Raw genomic sequence first — 15,429 nt, 5'->3', positions numbered from 1 at the left:
TCATTGGAAGGACTGATGCCGAAGCTGAAGCTCCAATACTTTGGCCACCTGATGTGAAAAGCTGATTCACTCACTGGAAAAGACCCTGGCTGGGAAAAAACTGGGGGCAAGAGGAGAAGCAGGTAACAGAGGATGAGATGGTTGGATGGCATCACCAACTCAATGGAAACATGAATTTGAGCAAGCTCTGGGAGATAGTGAAGGACAGGGAAGCATGGTGTGCTGCAGTCAATGGGATCGCAAAGAGGCTTGGCAACTGAACAACATACTCTTAAAACTTATCTCAGATTCCTGTCAATGTATGGCAAAACCAATACAGTATTGTAAAGTAAAATAAAGTAAAAATAAAAATTAAAAAAAAAAACTTATCTCAGATTCCAGAGAGCTTTTGTTTGCACAGGTTGTATCTATCAAGTTGCCATACAATTATAGCTGAAATTTCTAAAATATTTACTCATTTAAAAACAATAATGAACCTATTACATGTTAATGTAAATGACAAAATTCTTACAAAAAACAACCATCATTTTCAAGCCAAAAAATAATCAATGAGAAGAACGGTATTGTTTTGCATTTTTACAAATTGCTTTAGCATCTGGCTTAATAAAGGCCAGCAGGCCTCTCGAGCCTGCTTCTGCGCTCTGTGTTCTGCTCTATGCTGTTTCGGTTGCCGTTGATGATGAAAATCTGCTGTCATGCTTGCAGGCAGCTGACGTCTACTTTTCAGGTAGAAGCAAGATGTGAAAGGGTCTGGAGTAACCCCGAGGGGTCCTCGGATTATGCTTTGAGAATCACTGGCTTAGATAGTAAAGATGCTACCACACCCACAGCCCACGTGGCTCATGTTAGGATGAGAAGAGCTCAGGTGGGAGCGAAGACGGCTGAGGTGGGGGTGGAGGAAGCAGTCACGGGTGCAGTGGGGCTCCATTATCCAGATACCCATCCCCATTCCTCCCACACTCAGGCCAGGAATAGCCTGGGTCCCACTGGCTCCCTCCTGGGAAAAGGAAATATTAAGATGAAGTATCCCTGAGTCAGCCCTGAACCATGATTCAGTTCAGTCACTCAGTCATGTCTGACTCTTTGTCACCCCATGGACTGCAGCACACCAGGCTTCCCTGTCCATCACCAACTCCCAGAGCTTGCTCAAACTCATGTCCATCGAGTCCGTGATGCCACCCAACCATCTCATCCTCTGTCGTCCCCTTCTCCTCCTGCCCTCAATCTTTCCCAGCATCAGGGTCTTTTCCAGTGAATCAGTTCTTTCCATCAGGTGGCCAAAGTACTGGAGTTTCAGCTTTAACATCAGTCCTTCCAATGAATAGTCAGGGCTGACTTCCTTTAGGATGGACTGGTTGGATCTCCTTGCAGTCCAAGGGACTCTTAAGACTCTTCTCCAACACAAAACTTCAAAAGTATCAATTCTTCAGAGGTCAACTTTCTTTATAGTCCAACTCTCACATCCATACATGACTACTGGAAAAACCACAGCTTTGACTAGATGGACCTTTGTTGGCAAAGTAATGTCTCTGCTTTTTAACATGCTGTCTAGGTTGGTCATAGCTTTTCTTCCAAGGAGTAAGCGTCTTTTCATTTCATGGCTGCAGTCACCATCTGCAGTGATTTTGGAGCCCAAGAAAATAAAGTCTGTCACTGTTTCCATTGTTTCCCCATCTATTTGCCATAAAGTGATGGGACCAGATGCTATGATCTTAGGTTTTTGAATGTTGAGTTTTAAGCCAGCTTTTTCACTCTCCCCTTTCAATTTCATCAGCGGCTCTTCAGTTCCTCTTGGCTTTCTGCCATAAGGGTGGTGTCATCTGCACATCTGAGGTTATCAATATGAACCATGACTGGCAGGGACCAAATGCTGAATGGCAACAATCTAGGGAGACAGCACGGGGTACTGAGAAAGAAGGTCGGTGCTTCAGCACTCAAGCCAGGATGCAGCCTGCATCACCCGAAAGGCGTAAATGCTGATCTGATCGGCCTGGCCGACATCCTGGGTGGCAAGGGTTTGGAAAGCTCCTTTAGGGGATTCTAAGTGCACCCTGGCGTGAAATCACCAGATCTGAGTGGGCTCAGGAAGCAACCGCCCTGGCTCTGAATCTGTGCCCCACTAGTTACACCTACAGCTTGCTCCTTGCGTGCGTGAGCACATAGGCTCCGTCGCTCAGTCGTGTCCAGCTCTTTGTGACCCCCTGGACTGCAGCCTGCCAGTCTTCTCCGTCCATGGGATTTTCCAGGCAAGAATACTGGAGTGGGTTTCCATTCCCTATGACCTCTGGTCAATTCCTCAGCCTCAGTTTACTCATCTGTAAAATGAGACTACCTTTAAGGATGTCAGGAATACTAAATGAGATCATCCATTCAAAGTTCGTAGAGCTGGCACAAAATACGAATTTAGTAAATGTGAGCTGCTGTTACTAGTTATGGTGATTTGGGTGCAGACCACCAGCCTCCATGGACAAGTGTTTGAGGAGATGGGACCAGGCACCCAAGGAAGGGGACAGGGTCCAGTCCCAGTGCGTCCACAAAATAGATGTCCCAACTGGGTCCTCTGCATCTTCATCCGGAAATTCTGGGAGCCAGGACTTCCACCACCCAGGACCTGGTTCTGAATTCTCAGGGAGAGAGGAGAGAGCTGACTGAGGGGTACAAAGACAATGTTGCTGGAAACGGGTGCAGGAAGAGTCAAAAAGGTGCAATGAGATTATTCACAGTGTGTGCGTGTGTGTGTGTGCGTGTGTGTGTGCATGTGTGTGCGTGTGCGTGTGTGTGTGTGCGTGCACATGTGCAAGTGTATACGCTCTGTAGTCAAGGTCAGATACTGTTTTCCTTTTTAAATTCTCGAAACATCTCTAATCTATTGCAGATGGCAGAGGGGAGAAGACAGTGTGGAAACATTTTAATGGCTTCTTCTCAGCCTGTGGGCTGTCTGCCGAGACTTGAGACAGATGCGGCTCGCTCCTCGTTCGTCTTCAGGAACATCATCGTCACATGTTACACGCCGCCCTCTGCCTGGGTGCTCATCAGATCGTCCCCAGAAGTTAAGAGTAACACGAGGGCCAGGGAAAGACGGAAGGACTTGGACCACTCTCTGAACGGGCAGTGCAGCCATGACTCAGTAATCTCAGGAAGTGGATAAATCATGGATGAATCATACAACACTTCTTCTAGAATTACTGGCTGTGGACAGCTACTCCAGCTGTTCACGGGGTGGAATTTGAGAGTCTTTACACACAGATGTGCTGCTGAATCTTCGGACACCCGTCCCCCAAGAGGAGCCTGAGCCCTGGTGACCGATGACCAACTAGTTTAATTTCCTTCAGGCTTTTTGACTTTTGCTAATTCACACCAAGAGAAGTGCCAAACAGCCTGAAATAAGTAACAGAAATGAACTGGAGGGATCGTCCAAGGCCAATCCTGTGCCTCCCAGAGGAATCCTACCTAATCATCCAGGACAGAGCAGTCTGGCTGCTGAGGACCTCAGAGGGAGCCAAGGAAACAGGAAGGTAATTGGATGCAGGCCTTCACATGCTTCACGGGGAGCAAGAGTGCACAGGCTATGCCTTCAGACATGGGGGTCGGGCTGCAACTGGCAAACCTCATTACAGGATCGACTCTCACGTCCGGGTCTTGAATTTTGACACTAAGTTAAGCCTTAGACATAATGGGCTAATTAAAGGGGCAGGAGACTGGCCCCCATGTCAAGTTCTTACCTTCCCCCCAGCCCCAGGCTGGATGCATTTGGAGGCCAGGCTGTGATGGAGAAAGCAGCTAAAGCAAAGAGGAATTAGGGTTTCTTTATGTTTGGTTGGTTCGTTGGTGGGCTGTTTGCTTGGTAATTTGGTTGGCTGTTTGTTTTGTTGGTTAGTTGGTTGGTAGGCTGGTTGTTTATTTTGTTGGTTGGTAGGTTGGTTAGCTGGTTGGTTGGTTAGTTGGCTGGTTGGTAAGTAGGTTGTTTGGTTGGTAGGTTGACTGGTTGGTTGGTTAGTTGGTTGGTTGGTTGGTTGTTTTCTTGGTTGGTCATTAGTTGGCAGGTTGGTAGGTTGTCTGGCGGGTAGGTTGGTTGATAGGTTAATTGGTTGGTTGGTTGGTTGTATTCACTTCTAAATGTATGTTCCATTTAGAGGCAATCCACCAGTTTGGACACCTACTTTGCCAGTATGTTCTGATTGGTGCAGAACTATTTTCCAGGCTTTGCCCAGCGTGCGCCACCCTGTTCTGTGGGTGTTTCTTTGCACATGCTCTCCATCTAAGGGTGGCAATGCTGTGCCCCGTCACCTAAGAGGGACTGCAGGACCTCACCAGGAGATACCAAAGCTCTGCCTGTAACTCCCTCCTGCTGAGAAGATGCTGACTTCTGTCCCTGCCTCCCCAGGACAGACAGCCAGCCAAGGTGGGTGAGGGGGTGGGATCTGGTCTCAACCAATGACCGCAGGCCCCCACTGGCTCTGATTCGCATTCTGCAGAGAATCAATGCCCCGAATCAATGCCCACCATTCGTGGTCTCCCGAATGGGCAAGACTCCCACCGGTTCGGTCCTCAGCCTCTCCCTCTACAAACCACGGGGGGCAGAAAGGGGGCCAGGCTCACTGCAGAATACGTTCAGCTTCTCAGCAGCCCCAGTTCAGGGCCCTCCCCCAGGGGTCTCCCCAAGAGGCGTATTGTTCCTGTATAAAATGTTAGGTTTAAGGAAGCTATGAAGCTGAATGAACGGACTTTGTTGTCGCTGTTCAGTCACTAAGTAGTGTCCAACTCTTTGTGACCCCATGGACTCTAGCACACCAGGGTTTCCTGTCCTTCACTATCTCCCAGAGTTTGCTCAGACTCATGGCCATTGAGTCCATGATGCCATCCAACCATCCCATCCTCTGTCACCCCCTTCACCTCCTGCCCTCAATCTTTCCCAGCATCGGGGTCTTTTCCAATGAGTCAGTTCTTCACATTAAGTGGCCAAAGTTTTGGAGCTTCAGCTTCAGCATCAGTCCCTCCAATGAATATTCAGGGTTGATTTCCTTTAAGATTGACTGGGTTGATCTTCTTGCAGTCCAAGGGACTCTCAAGAGTCTTCTCCAGCACCACAGTTCAAAAGCACCAGTTCTGTTGGACTTGGCCTTCTTTACGGTCCAACTCTCACATCCATACAAGACTACTGGAAAAACCATAGCCTTGACTATATGGAACGAACTTAATGGACTTTATGGAATGGACTTCAACTTCGGTAAATATAGAGCTCCTAATGCTAGCCTCACAAAGGAATCCTCTCCTCACATTTTCTTTGCTTCTTTCCTTCTCTCTTTTTAGCAAGGCTAAATTGACTAAAATAATTTCACTGCGTTGAGAATGGCAATTCTTAGACAAACAAGACTCATCCATTTTTGACAAGATTAAAATGCTTGAAGACCCTGTAAAATGAATCTATTTTTATTATTTTATCTATTATCATATTTCTCAGACATTTGAATTTGCAACCCCAAATCATATTTGTTTTGTGAACAAATATTTCACTACCTTTGCTGGTTCTCCTACTTCCTGGCCTGTTGGCTTGAGAGAAGTGAATGTCAGCTAGATTAACAGGAAAGCGGGAGAAAAGGAGGGTGAGGGAGGCACTCCCATATCGACCAAATTGTCTGCTTCCCCCAGGACAAAATTAATGCGCTTCCTTCCACAAGTCACAAAAAGCAAACAAAGCAAAAACAGAATCTTTTTCTCTCTCTGTCTCTCTCTCATTCGCTCACACACTTTACACCATAATAACAGTGAGACTCACCTGGTCCTGAATTGCACGTTTTAACAGAGGTAGACCCATGGTAAACGTCACTCTCTGAAATGTCAAAGTTCTCATTTCATCCAGACTCAAATCATACCTGTGACAAATGGATACAAAATAGGTGTGAAGACCTTGAAAGGACCATGAACGGAGCCTTTGGACCCAGGGCTCTGTCAGAACAGACATCTTTGCTGGGTCTCCCTGTAGCTCTTGTTTGACACTGCGCGTCAAAGGAGGCCAGTGTGTGTGACACAGGCTGTGTGGTCAATACAGGGGGTCAAAATGGAAAGAAAGGAAGGGTTCGTATTTGCAGGGCAGGAACAGAAATGCAGACTTCGAGATGGACGTGTGGACGGGGTGGGGGGCGCGGAGAGGGGAGGGCGGGACGAGCTGGGAGGTTGGGACTGGCATGCATGCACCCCCACGGGTGAGACAAAGGGCCAGTGGGAACCTGCTCTATCCCACAGGGAGCTTGGTCCAGTGCCCTGTGCTGACTTAGAGGGATGGGGTCGGGGGGAAGGGGGAGGGAGCCTCAGAGAGAGAGGACATATTTATTCTTACAGCTGATTCACACTACTGTACAGCTGAAATTAACAACATTGTAAAGCAATTATCCTCCAATGAGAAAGATGATTTTCTGGAATCCCCTTGCTTTCTCCACCATCCAATGAATGTTGGCAATTTGATCTCTGGTTCCTCTGCCTTTTCTAAACCCAGCTTGTACATCTGAAAGTTCATAGACTGCTAAAAGTCTAGCTTGAAGGATTTTGAGCATAATCTTGCTAGCATGTAAGTTAAAGGATACATATTCCAAAATGTTTTAACTTATTTTGACCTGTACACTTAAATATAACCACTAGGTGGCGCTTGTTCTTCACTTCAACAGCCACCCCAAGGAATTACCATTTAACAAAGACAGTACTCTTGCCTGGATAGTCCCAGGGACGGAGGAGCCTGGTGGGCTGCAGTCCATGGGGTCGCTGAGAGTCCAGCATAACTGAGCGGCTTCACTTTCACTTTTCACTTTCATGCATTGGAGAAGGAAATGGCAACCTACTCCAGTGTTCTTGCCTGGAGAATCCCAGGGACGGCGGAGCCTGGTGGGCTGCCGTCTATGGGGTCGCACAGAGTCGGACACAACCGAAGTGACTTAGCAGCAGTAGCAGCAGCAGCAAAGCTGGATGAAAAAAATCTTAGAATCTGTCCTCCTGAAAGCTTGAACATCTGCTTATCATAATATGAATGTCTAAATTGCTAATGCTTTTCAAGCAAAAAGGAAACTATCTCTGCGATGGAAAAGTCAGGGTTTCAGGAATATCTCAAGCTCTCCCATGAGACATACATCTTTGTTTGTGCATTTTATGCTTTTAAATATCAGTCTCTACACTTAGCAACCTTAGTCTTTCTGTTTATTCTTATGCTCAGTCATGTCCGACTCTTTGTGACCCCATGGACTGAGGCCCACTAGGCTCCTCTGTCCACAGAATTTTCCAGGCAAGAATACTGGAGTGGGTTGCCATTTCTTACTCCAAGGCATCTTTCTGACCCAGGGATTGAACTCGCATCTCCTGCACAGGCAGGTGGATTCTTTATCACTGCACCCCCTGGGAAGCTTTGTTATACAAACAGTATTTAGCATTTAAGGTGGCCTACTAAGATTACTGGGCTTCCCAGGGGGCGCAGTGGTACAAAGAATCCACCTGCCAGTGAACGAGACTGGGGTTCAACCCCTGGGTCCGGAAGATGCCCTGGAGGAGGAAATGGCAACCCACTCAAGTATTCTTTCCTGGAAAATTCCAGGGACAGAGGAGCCTGGCAGGAGACACTCCATGGGGTCACAAAGAGTCAGACAGACTCAGCACACATACACACACAAGGTATAAATCATAAATAACAATGGTTTTTGGTACTTTAACAGATATAATTTCTCTTTTCTGTCTTCTTGGGTCTGTAAGATATGAAGATTCGGCAAATATTTTTATGTCTGTGCCATAAGTGGCAGAGAGAGGTCCTATGGGATTAAGAGAGCTGGCAGGTCCTGGGTAGATGGCATGAGAGTTGAGTAAGAGCTGGGACTCGTGTGCTGGGCAGCACCTTGGGGACAGCTGTCGGGGTGGTGATGGGGTCCAGAGAGGGCCGGCTCTACTCCCAGCAGCTCCACCATCTGACTTCTCTATTGGTGGTCTGTGTAGGACTTAGCTTTTTAAACATGGTTCCATTATTAACAGCAAGCTTGAAAACCCCTGAGCTAGGATCATTACAGGCAAGAACAAAAGCAAATGAGAGGAGCTTCACTGTTCCTCAGAGTCGTGTGGGGATGGGCGTCCAGCTAAGGATTAGTAAGACAGTGCCTTGCTGGGCAGTTCCACCTGTGGAATTAGGACCAGACTATGAGACACTAATTTAAAAGCTGAACCATAAATAAAAAACACTGATAATATCAAGTTCTTGTTAAGACAGAGAGTAACTGGATCTCTTGTTCACTGGTAGTGGGAATTTTTTAAAAAAAATGCTACAGCCTCTCTGGAAAAGTTTAACAGTGTCTTAGGAAGTCAATCCTAAAGGAATTCAACCCTGACTATTCACTGGAAGGACAGATGTTGAAGCTCCAATACTTTGGCGACCTGATGAGAAGCGCTGACTCACTGGAAAAGATCCTGATGCTGAGAAAGACTGAGGAAAGGAGAAGAAGGGGACGACAGAAGATGAGACGCTTGGATGGCATCACGAACTCAATCACCATGAGACTGAGCACACTTCAGGAGATAGCGCAGGACAGGGAAGCCTGGCATGCTGCAGCTGATGGGATCGAAAAGAGTCGGACATCACTTAGTGACTGAACAGGAACATGAAGGTAAACACACACCTGAGTTTACAGCTCAGCAATTCCACTCCTGGGTATTCACCAGAGAGAAATAAAGCCCTTCCTTTACACAAACACTTATCCATGCATGTTTATAGCAACTTTAATTGTAATCACCAAAGACCAGACATAATCCAAATGTCCCTCGATTAGGGAACAGACAAACTGCGGTACATTCATACAGAAGAGCACGATACAGCAATGAGCAGCAGTGAGCAACCGACATACGTGGCCACGGCGATGGACCTCCAAGCACTGTGTCGAGTGGCAAAAAGCCGACCTCAGGACTTCCCTGGTGGTCCAGGGGCTAAGACTCTGCACTCCCAGTGCAAGGGGCCCAGGTTCAACCGCTGATCAGAGAGCTAGACCCCCGGTGCACATCTAAGAGTTTGAAGGCTGCAGCTAAAACCCCCACACACCGCAACTAAAAAAGCCACACACCACCACAGAGATCAAAGGTCCCAAGTGCCGCGACTAAGATCGAGCCAGCCAAACACATAAACAAACATTCTTTTAAAAATTACAGAGTGAAGTAAGCCAGAAAGAAAAACACCAATACAATATACTGACACATATATACGGAATTTAGAAAGATGGTAATGATGACCCTGTATGTGATACAGCAAAAGAGACACAGATGTATAGAACAGACTTTTGGACTCTGAGGGAGAGGGAGAGGGTGGGATGATTTGGGAGAATGGCATTGAAACATGTATACTATCATGTAAGAAACGAAGTGCCAGTCTATGTTAGATACAGGATACAGGATGCTTGGGGCTGGGGCATGGGGATGATCCAGAGAGATGATATGGGGTGGGAGGTGGGAAGGGGATTCAGGATTGGGAGCTTGTATACACCCGTGGTGGATTCATGTCAATGTATGGCAAAACCAATACAGTATTGTAAAGTAAAATAAAGTAAAAATAAAATTTAAAAAATAAATAAATTCTTATAGAAGAATGTTCGTATCAGCTTTATTCATAAGAGCCCCAAACTGGAAAGCATCCAGACAGCCATCATTCACTAACAGAATTGATAAATTATGATCTAGTCATAAAATGGAATGTTACATAGCAATAAAAAGGGATGTGCTGTGTATGTGCTTCTCTGTCCATGGGATTTCCCAGACAAGAATACTGCAGTGGGGAGCCATTCCCTTCTCCAGGGGATCTACCCAGCCCAGGGATCAAACCTGGGTCTCCTGCATTGCAGGTAGATTCTTTACCGCTGAGCCGCCAGGGAAGCGCAAGGAATGCACTACTGATACGTATAAATGGTGTGTATTAATCTAGAAAACGTTGTTTCAGACTCTCTGGGATCTCTCACTCTGGAGGAAGCCAGAAACCATGATGTGGACACTCAAGCAGCCTGATAGAAAAATCCACCCGGGGAGATGCTGACGCCTCCAGCCAACTAGCCATGTGAGTGCCCCGCCTCTGAGGCGGCTCTGCCAGCCCCAGCCAAACCTTTATACACCTTCAGCCCCAACCAACACCCTACATGCAACGTCATGGAAGACCCAGCTAAGATGCTGTGAAATTCCTGACCAACAGAAACTGGCTGCTGAGTTTTGAGGTAATTTGCTATGCATCAATTGGAGAAGGCAGTGGCACCCCACTCTAGCACTCTTGCCTGGAGAATCCCAGGGACAGAGGAGCCTGGTAGGAGGCCGTCTATGGGGTCTCACAGAGTCGGACACGACTGAAGCGACTTAGCAGCAGCAGCTATGCATCAACAGATAGGGAATACACATGGCCTCATCAAATACACTCACTCACACACACACACACACACACACACACACACACAACTGATGGGCATAAACTAGTATCTTATATTATAAGCATTTTAATAATATGTAATACACCAAGAACAAAGCAACAGTCATAAAAGTATAGCCTAATGAATTCTCACAAAGATTACACCCCTCTGTATAATCCCAGCCAAGTCCATGGAAATCACAGCACATCAGCTGACTCCCTCTGTGGCCTCTCTCTTGAGCACGCCCTCTCTCCTGCCCATGCTAGCTGCCCTCCTGACCTGTAACGCCACGAATTATTTTTGACACTTTTGAATATTAAAGAAATGGGATTAGTCACGATGTCATCTCTTGTGTCTGGCTTCTCTCACTCAATGTGGCTAATAAGATTCATCCTGAGTGTCTACTGTAGCTGTGGTTCATGCATTTTCATTGCTTTATGGGATTAAATTGAATTATTATACCACAAAAAATATGCTGTGTGAACACATTGTAAGATTCCATTTCTATTAAATTCTAAAACAAACCAAAACACAGCAGGAACAAAAGCAGAAGAGTGGCTGTCTCTTGGAGGGCAGGGCAGAGGTGGGGAGGGCACGAGAGGGGAACGGGGGAGCTTTCCAGGCTGACAGTGGTGTTGTTGTTCAATCACAAAGTCGTGTCCGAGTCTCTGCAATGCCATGGACTGCCGCACACCAGGCTTACCCGTCCCTCACCATCTCCCACTGTTTGCTCAGACTCATGTCCATCGAGTCGGTGATGCCATCCAGCCATCTCATCCTCTGCCATCCCCTTCTCCTGTTGCCCTCAATCTTTCCCAGCATCGGGGTCTTTTCCGATGAGTCAGCTGTTCGCATCAGATGGCCTGAACTTCAGCCTAATAGTAATGTCCTCTACTTTGATAGAGGTTTGAGTTACCTGGGTGAACGTATTTGCCAAAATTCTGAGAGTGTACACTTGATCATTTTGTATTTCATGGTACTTTACAGCAAAAGGGAAAAATCCGAGTCACACTGACAGGATGTATACCATGGTGTGGTATGCTGTGGTGTGACTGGTGTGACGTGATATGATGGTATCATATCAAATCATATGACGTGACGAGAAGGCCACTCCCCCTCACACACTTTCCCGGAACTCATAACCTCAGCCTAAAGGTGAGAAAAACATCAGACAAGCCCAGAGGGAGGGACATGCAACATAATATCTGACCGAAACTCTTCAAAAGTGTCAGGTCATGAGAAACAGGGAAAGAAGAGGAACTGTCTTTCTTTGTCTCTCTCTGTCTTCTTCCAACAGCCCAGGGGAGACAAAGGAGCTATGGCAATGAAGCACATGTCCTGGAAGAGAAAGAGGCCACCATGCGGAAACGATGGAACCTAAGCAGTCTAGGACTGAGTTCACGGCAACGGACCAAGGCTGCCTTCTTCATTTCTGCAAATGTCCCTTGGTTCTGTGAAATGTTAACAGGGGAAACTTGCTAAGAGGGTGATGGGAACTCTCTGTATTATATCTTCAACTTTCCTATCAATTGAAAAGTAATTCAAAATGAAAAGTCCATTTTAAAAAAGAGACAAGTGTTAGGAAGGGAGGATACATGAAAAAAGAAGGGATATATATATGAAAGAAAATAAAAGTGTTAGTCACTCAGTGGCGTCTGACTCTTTGCAACCCCATGGACTATAGAGCCCGCCAGGCTCTTCTGTCCATGGAATTCTCCAGGCAAGAATACTGGAGCGGGGCTTTCCTGGTGGCTCAGTGGTAAGGAGCCCACCTGCCAATGCAGGAGACATGGGCTCAACCCCTGATCCAGGAAGATCCCACATGCCTCGGATAGTCCAGCACCACAACTGGGCCTGCGCTCCAGGGCCCAGGAACTGCAGCTACTGAGCCCTGCGCCCCAGGGCCTGTGCTCCACAACAGGAGAAGCCGCTGCAATGAGAAGCCCGCACACAGCAACGAGAGAGCAGCCCCCGCTCGCTGCAGCTAGAGAAAAGCCCTCGCGGCAACACAGACCCAGCACAGCCACCAACAAACGCATTGTTAAAGAAAGGACACTGGAGCAGGTAGCCACTCCCTTCTCTGGGGGATCCTCCTGACCCAGGGATCAGACCCAGGTCCCCTGCATCGCAGGCAGATTCTTTATCGTCTCAGCCACCAGGGAAGCCCTGGTGTGTATGTACAGAGGCATGTATGTGTATATACATCAGTTCAGTTCAGTTCAGTCACTCAGAGTGTCCGACTCTGCGACCCCATGAATCCCAGCACTCCAGGCCTCCCTGTCCATCACCAACTCCCAGAGTTCACTCAAACTCATGTCCATTGAGTCAGTGATGCCATCCAGCCATCTCATCCTCTGTCATCCCCTTCTCCTCCTGTCCCCAATCCCTCCCAGCATCAGAGTCTTTTCCAATGAGTCAACTCTTCACATGAGGTGGCCAAAGTACTGGAGTTTCAGCTTTAGCATCAGTCCTTCCAACGAACACCCAGGACTGATCTCCTTTAGAATGGACTGGTTGGATCTCCTTGCAGTCCAAGGAACTCTCAAGAGTCTTCTCCAACACCACACTTCAAAAGCATCAATTCTTCAGCGCTCAGCTTTCTTCACAGACCAATTCCCACATCCATACATGACCACTGGGAAAACCATAGCCTTGACTAGACAGACCTTTGTTGGCAAAGTAATGTCTCTGCTTTTGAATATGCTATCTAGGCTGGTTATAACTTTCCTTCCAAGGAGTAAGTGTCTTTTAATTTCATGGCTGCAGTCACCATCTGCAGTGATTTTGGAGCCCAGAAAAATAAAGTCTGACACTGTTTCCACTGTTTCCCTATCTATTTCCCATGAAGTGATGGGACCAGATGCCATGATCTTCGTTTTCTGAATGTTGAGCTTTAAGCCAACCTTTTCACTCTCTTCTTTCACTTTCATCAAGAGGCTCTTTAGCTCCTCTTCACTTTCTGCCATAAGGGTGGTGTCATCTGCATATCTGAGGTTATTGATATTTCTCCCGGCAATCTTGATACATACATATATATGTATGAGTGATTCATTTTGCTGTACAGTAGAAGCTAACACATGGCAACCCACTCCAGTGTTCTTGCCTGGAGAATCCCGGAGACAGAGGAGCCTGGTGGGCTGCTGTCCTTGGAGTCGCACAGAGTCAGACACAACTGTAGCAACTTAGCATGCATGCATGCATTGGAGAAGGAAATGGCAACCCACTCCAGTGTTCTTGCCTGGAGAGTCCCAGGGACAGAGCCTGGTGGGCTGCCATCTATGGGGTCGCACAGAGTCGGACACGACTGAAGCAACTTAGCAGCAGCAGCAGCAGCAGCAGAGCTAACACGACACTGTAAAGCAACTAGACTTTAATAAAAATTAATTTTAAAATAGAATAAAAAGAGACAAGCAAGACAACGCCACCACCAAAAAAAGACCTTTGCGTATTAAAACACATAAACACACAAAAATCATTTTTTAAAAGCAGTGGTGGGTGTTTTTCTCCAACTCCAAATCAAAATCAGTTTTGGTCTAAGGGAAAGCACACCTTCAGATACCTAATTTGAATGCTCATGACAAAGGACATCCCTGGTGCCTGGAGATCACCATGTGTCTCCACGCAACACAGACGTTCTAGAATGAAAAACTAACAAGAACTTGAAAACCAACGCTGGTTTCCCAGCAGTGCTCTGCTCCAATAATCCACGCCTTTATCCTGGTCTCTTTGGCAATCTGCTTCTGGAGACAACTCCAGCTCAGCCCCGAACAAACTCCCTCTTCTCTCTGAAAACAGCAAGAATCAAAAATGCTTCATCTTAGAGAAATCAAAAGCTTTCCAGACAAGCAAAAGTTAAAGAGAATTTAGCACCATCAAACCAGCTTTACAACAAATGCTGAAGGAAATTCTCTAGACAGGAAACACAAGAGAAGGAAAAGACCTATAGAAAACTAACCCAAAACAATTAAGAAAATGGCAATAGAATCATACATATCAATAATCACCTTACATGTACATGGATTAAATGCACCAACCAAAAACGACAGGCTGGCTGGGCAGATGAAAGCACATGCCTGTGTGCCCTTCCCCTTACCACATCACTCTGCTTGACTCCCTAAATTGTATATAACTGTTTTATATTGTTAAGTTACTCATGTTCCCGTTATGGCTTGCAATTGTAATTATCTTTTATTTTTTGTCTGGCTGATAAAAATATCACTCCAACTGATATTCATCTTTCACTATTTAAAAAAAAAAAAAACCACCAAAAAATGCTCTATCTCTATTAAAACTCTAGGTGTACCCCACTGTGAGCACACAGGACCCCCCCCCCCAGAGGCAGCCAGCACAGGGCCCATCCGCCTTCTAGCAAACATCGTGATCACAACTCGACCTCCGACCCCCAAACCTGGGCACCACCCCATGAACCTCACACACAGCCTGGTGAATGAGTAGATGGTGAATGAAATAGAAACTGTTGAATCATCTTGCGGTAACTGTCAAAGGCTGAAGGCCCGGAGCCAGCAGGCGCCTGAGAAGATGCAAAGGGGGTGGTTTCTAAGTGCTGCGGTTTAATGTAGGCCATGAAGTTCCCTCAGCTGGGAAGATGCCCAGAAGTTCGTTCTGATTTTTGCATAACATGAAAAAACCCGAATGAACTTCTGGCCAACCTTAGCTGATGAGCAAAGTACAGAGGCTGCAGGTGGGAAAAAAAAGGCTATGCATATTGAGAGGAAAGGGAAGAAGAGGAAGGAAAGTCCTTCCTTGAAGACAAAAACCTCACAGGAATTCCTGAAGGAGGCAGTTCTAGACCCCATCCTTGCATCCTGGGCCCCCACCAAGTGACCGAGGAACTGAGTGACTGAGTAACTGATGGAACAGAACCTCCCCCTCCGTCCTGGCTTTTCCCCTTCCTTCCTGAGCTTTTGCTAAAGCGCCTGCTCCATCTCAATGCTCAAAAGAAGCCAGGCCAGTTCCCACGCTCAAAGGGCTTGGAGTCCAGCATGGAAGACAAAGCAAGAGGAAGAGG

At 46.8% G+C, this 15,429-nt stretch overlaps 1 protein-coding gene across 1 annotated transcript in view; it reads right to left on the bottom strand.

Annotated features, from left to right (window-relative positions):
• Positions 1-15,429, bottom strand: part of ACOXL (acyl-CoA oxidase like) — a 366,969-nt gene that overhangs the window by 335,192 nt on the left and 16,348 nt on the right. Inside the window, exon 2 of the mRNA XM_069583969.1 lies at positions 5,777-5,873. Within this exon, the coding sequence (XP_069440070.1) occupies positions 5,777-5,873 (97 nt within the window). The remainder of the gene's footprint in view (positions 1-5,776; positions 5,874-15,429) is intronic.

This window comes from Ovis canadensis, chromosome 3, assembly GCF_042477335.2.
Source record: "Ovis canadensis isolate MfBH-ARS-UI-01 breed Bighorn chromosome 3, ARS-UI_OviCan_v2, whole genome shotgun sequence".
Lineage (NCBI taxonomy): Eukaryota > Metazoa > Chordata > Mammalia > Artiodactyla > Bovidae > Ovis > Ovis canadensis.
The sequence above is the reverse complement of the archived record's forward strand: the minus strand, read 5'-3'. Positions and strand labels throughout refer to the sequence as shown.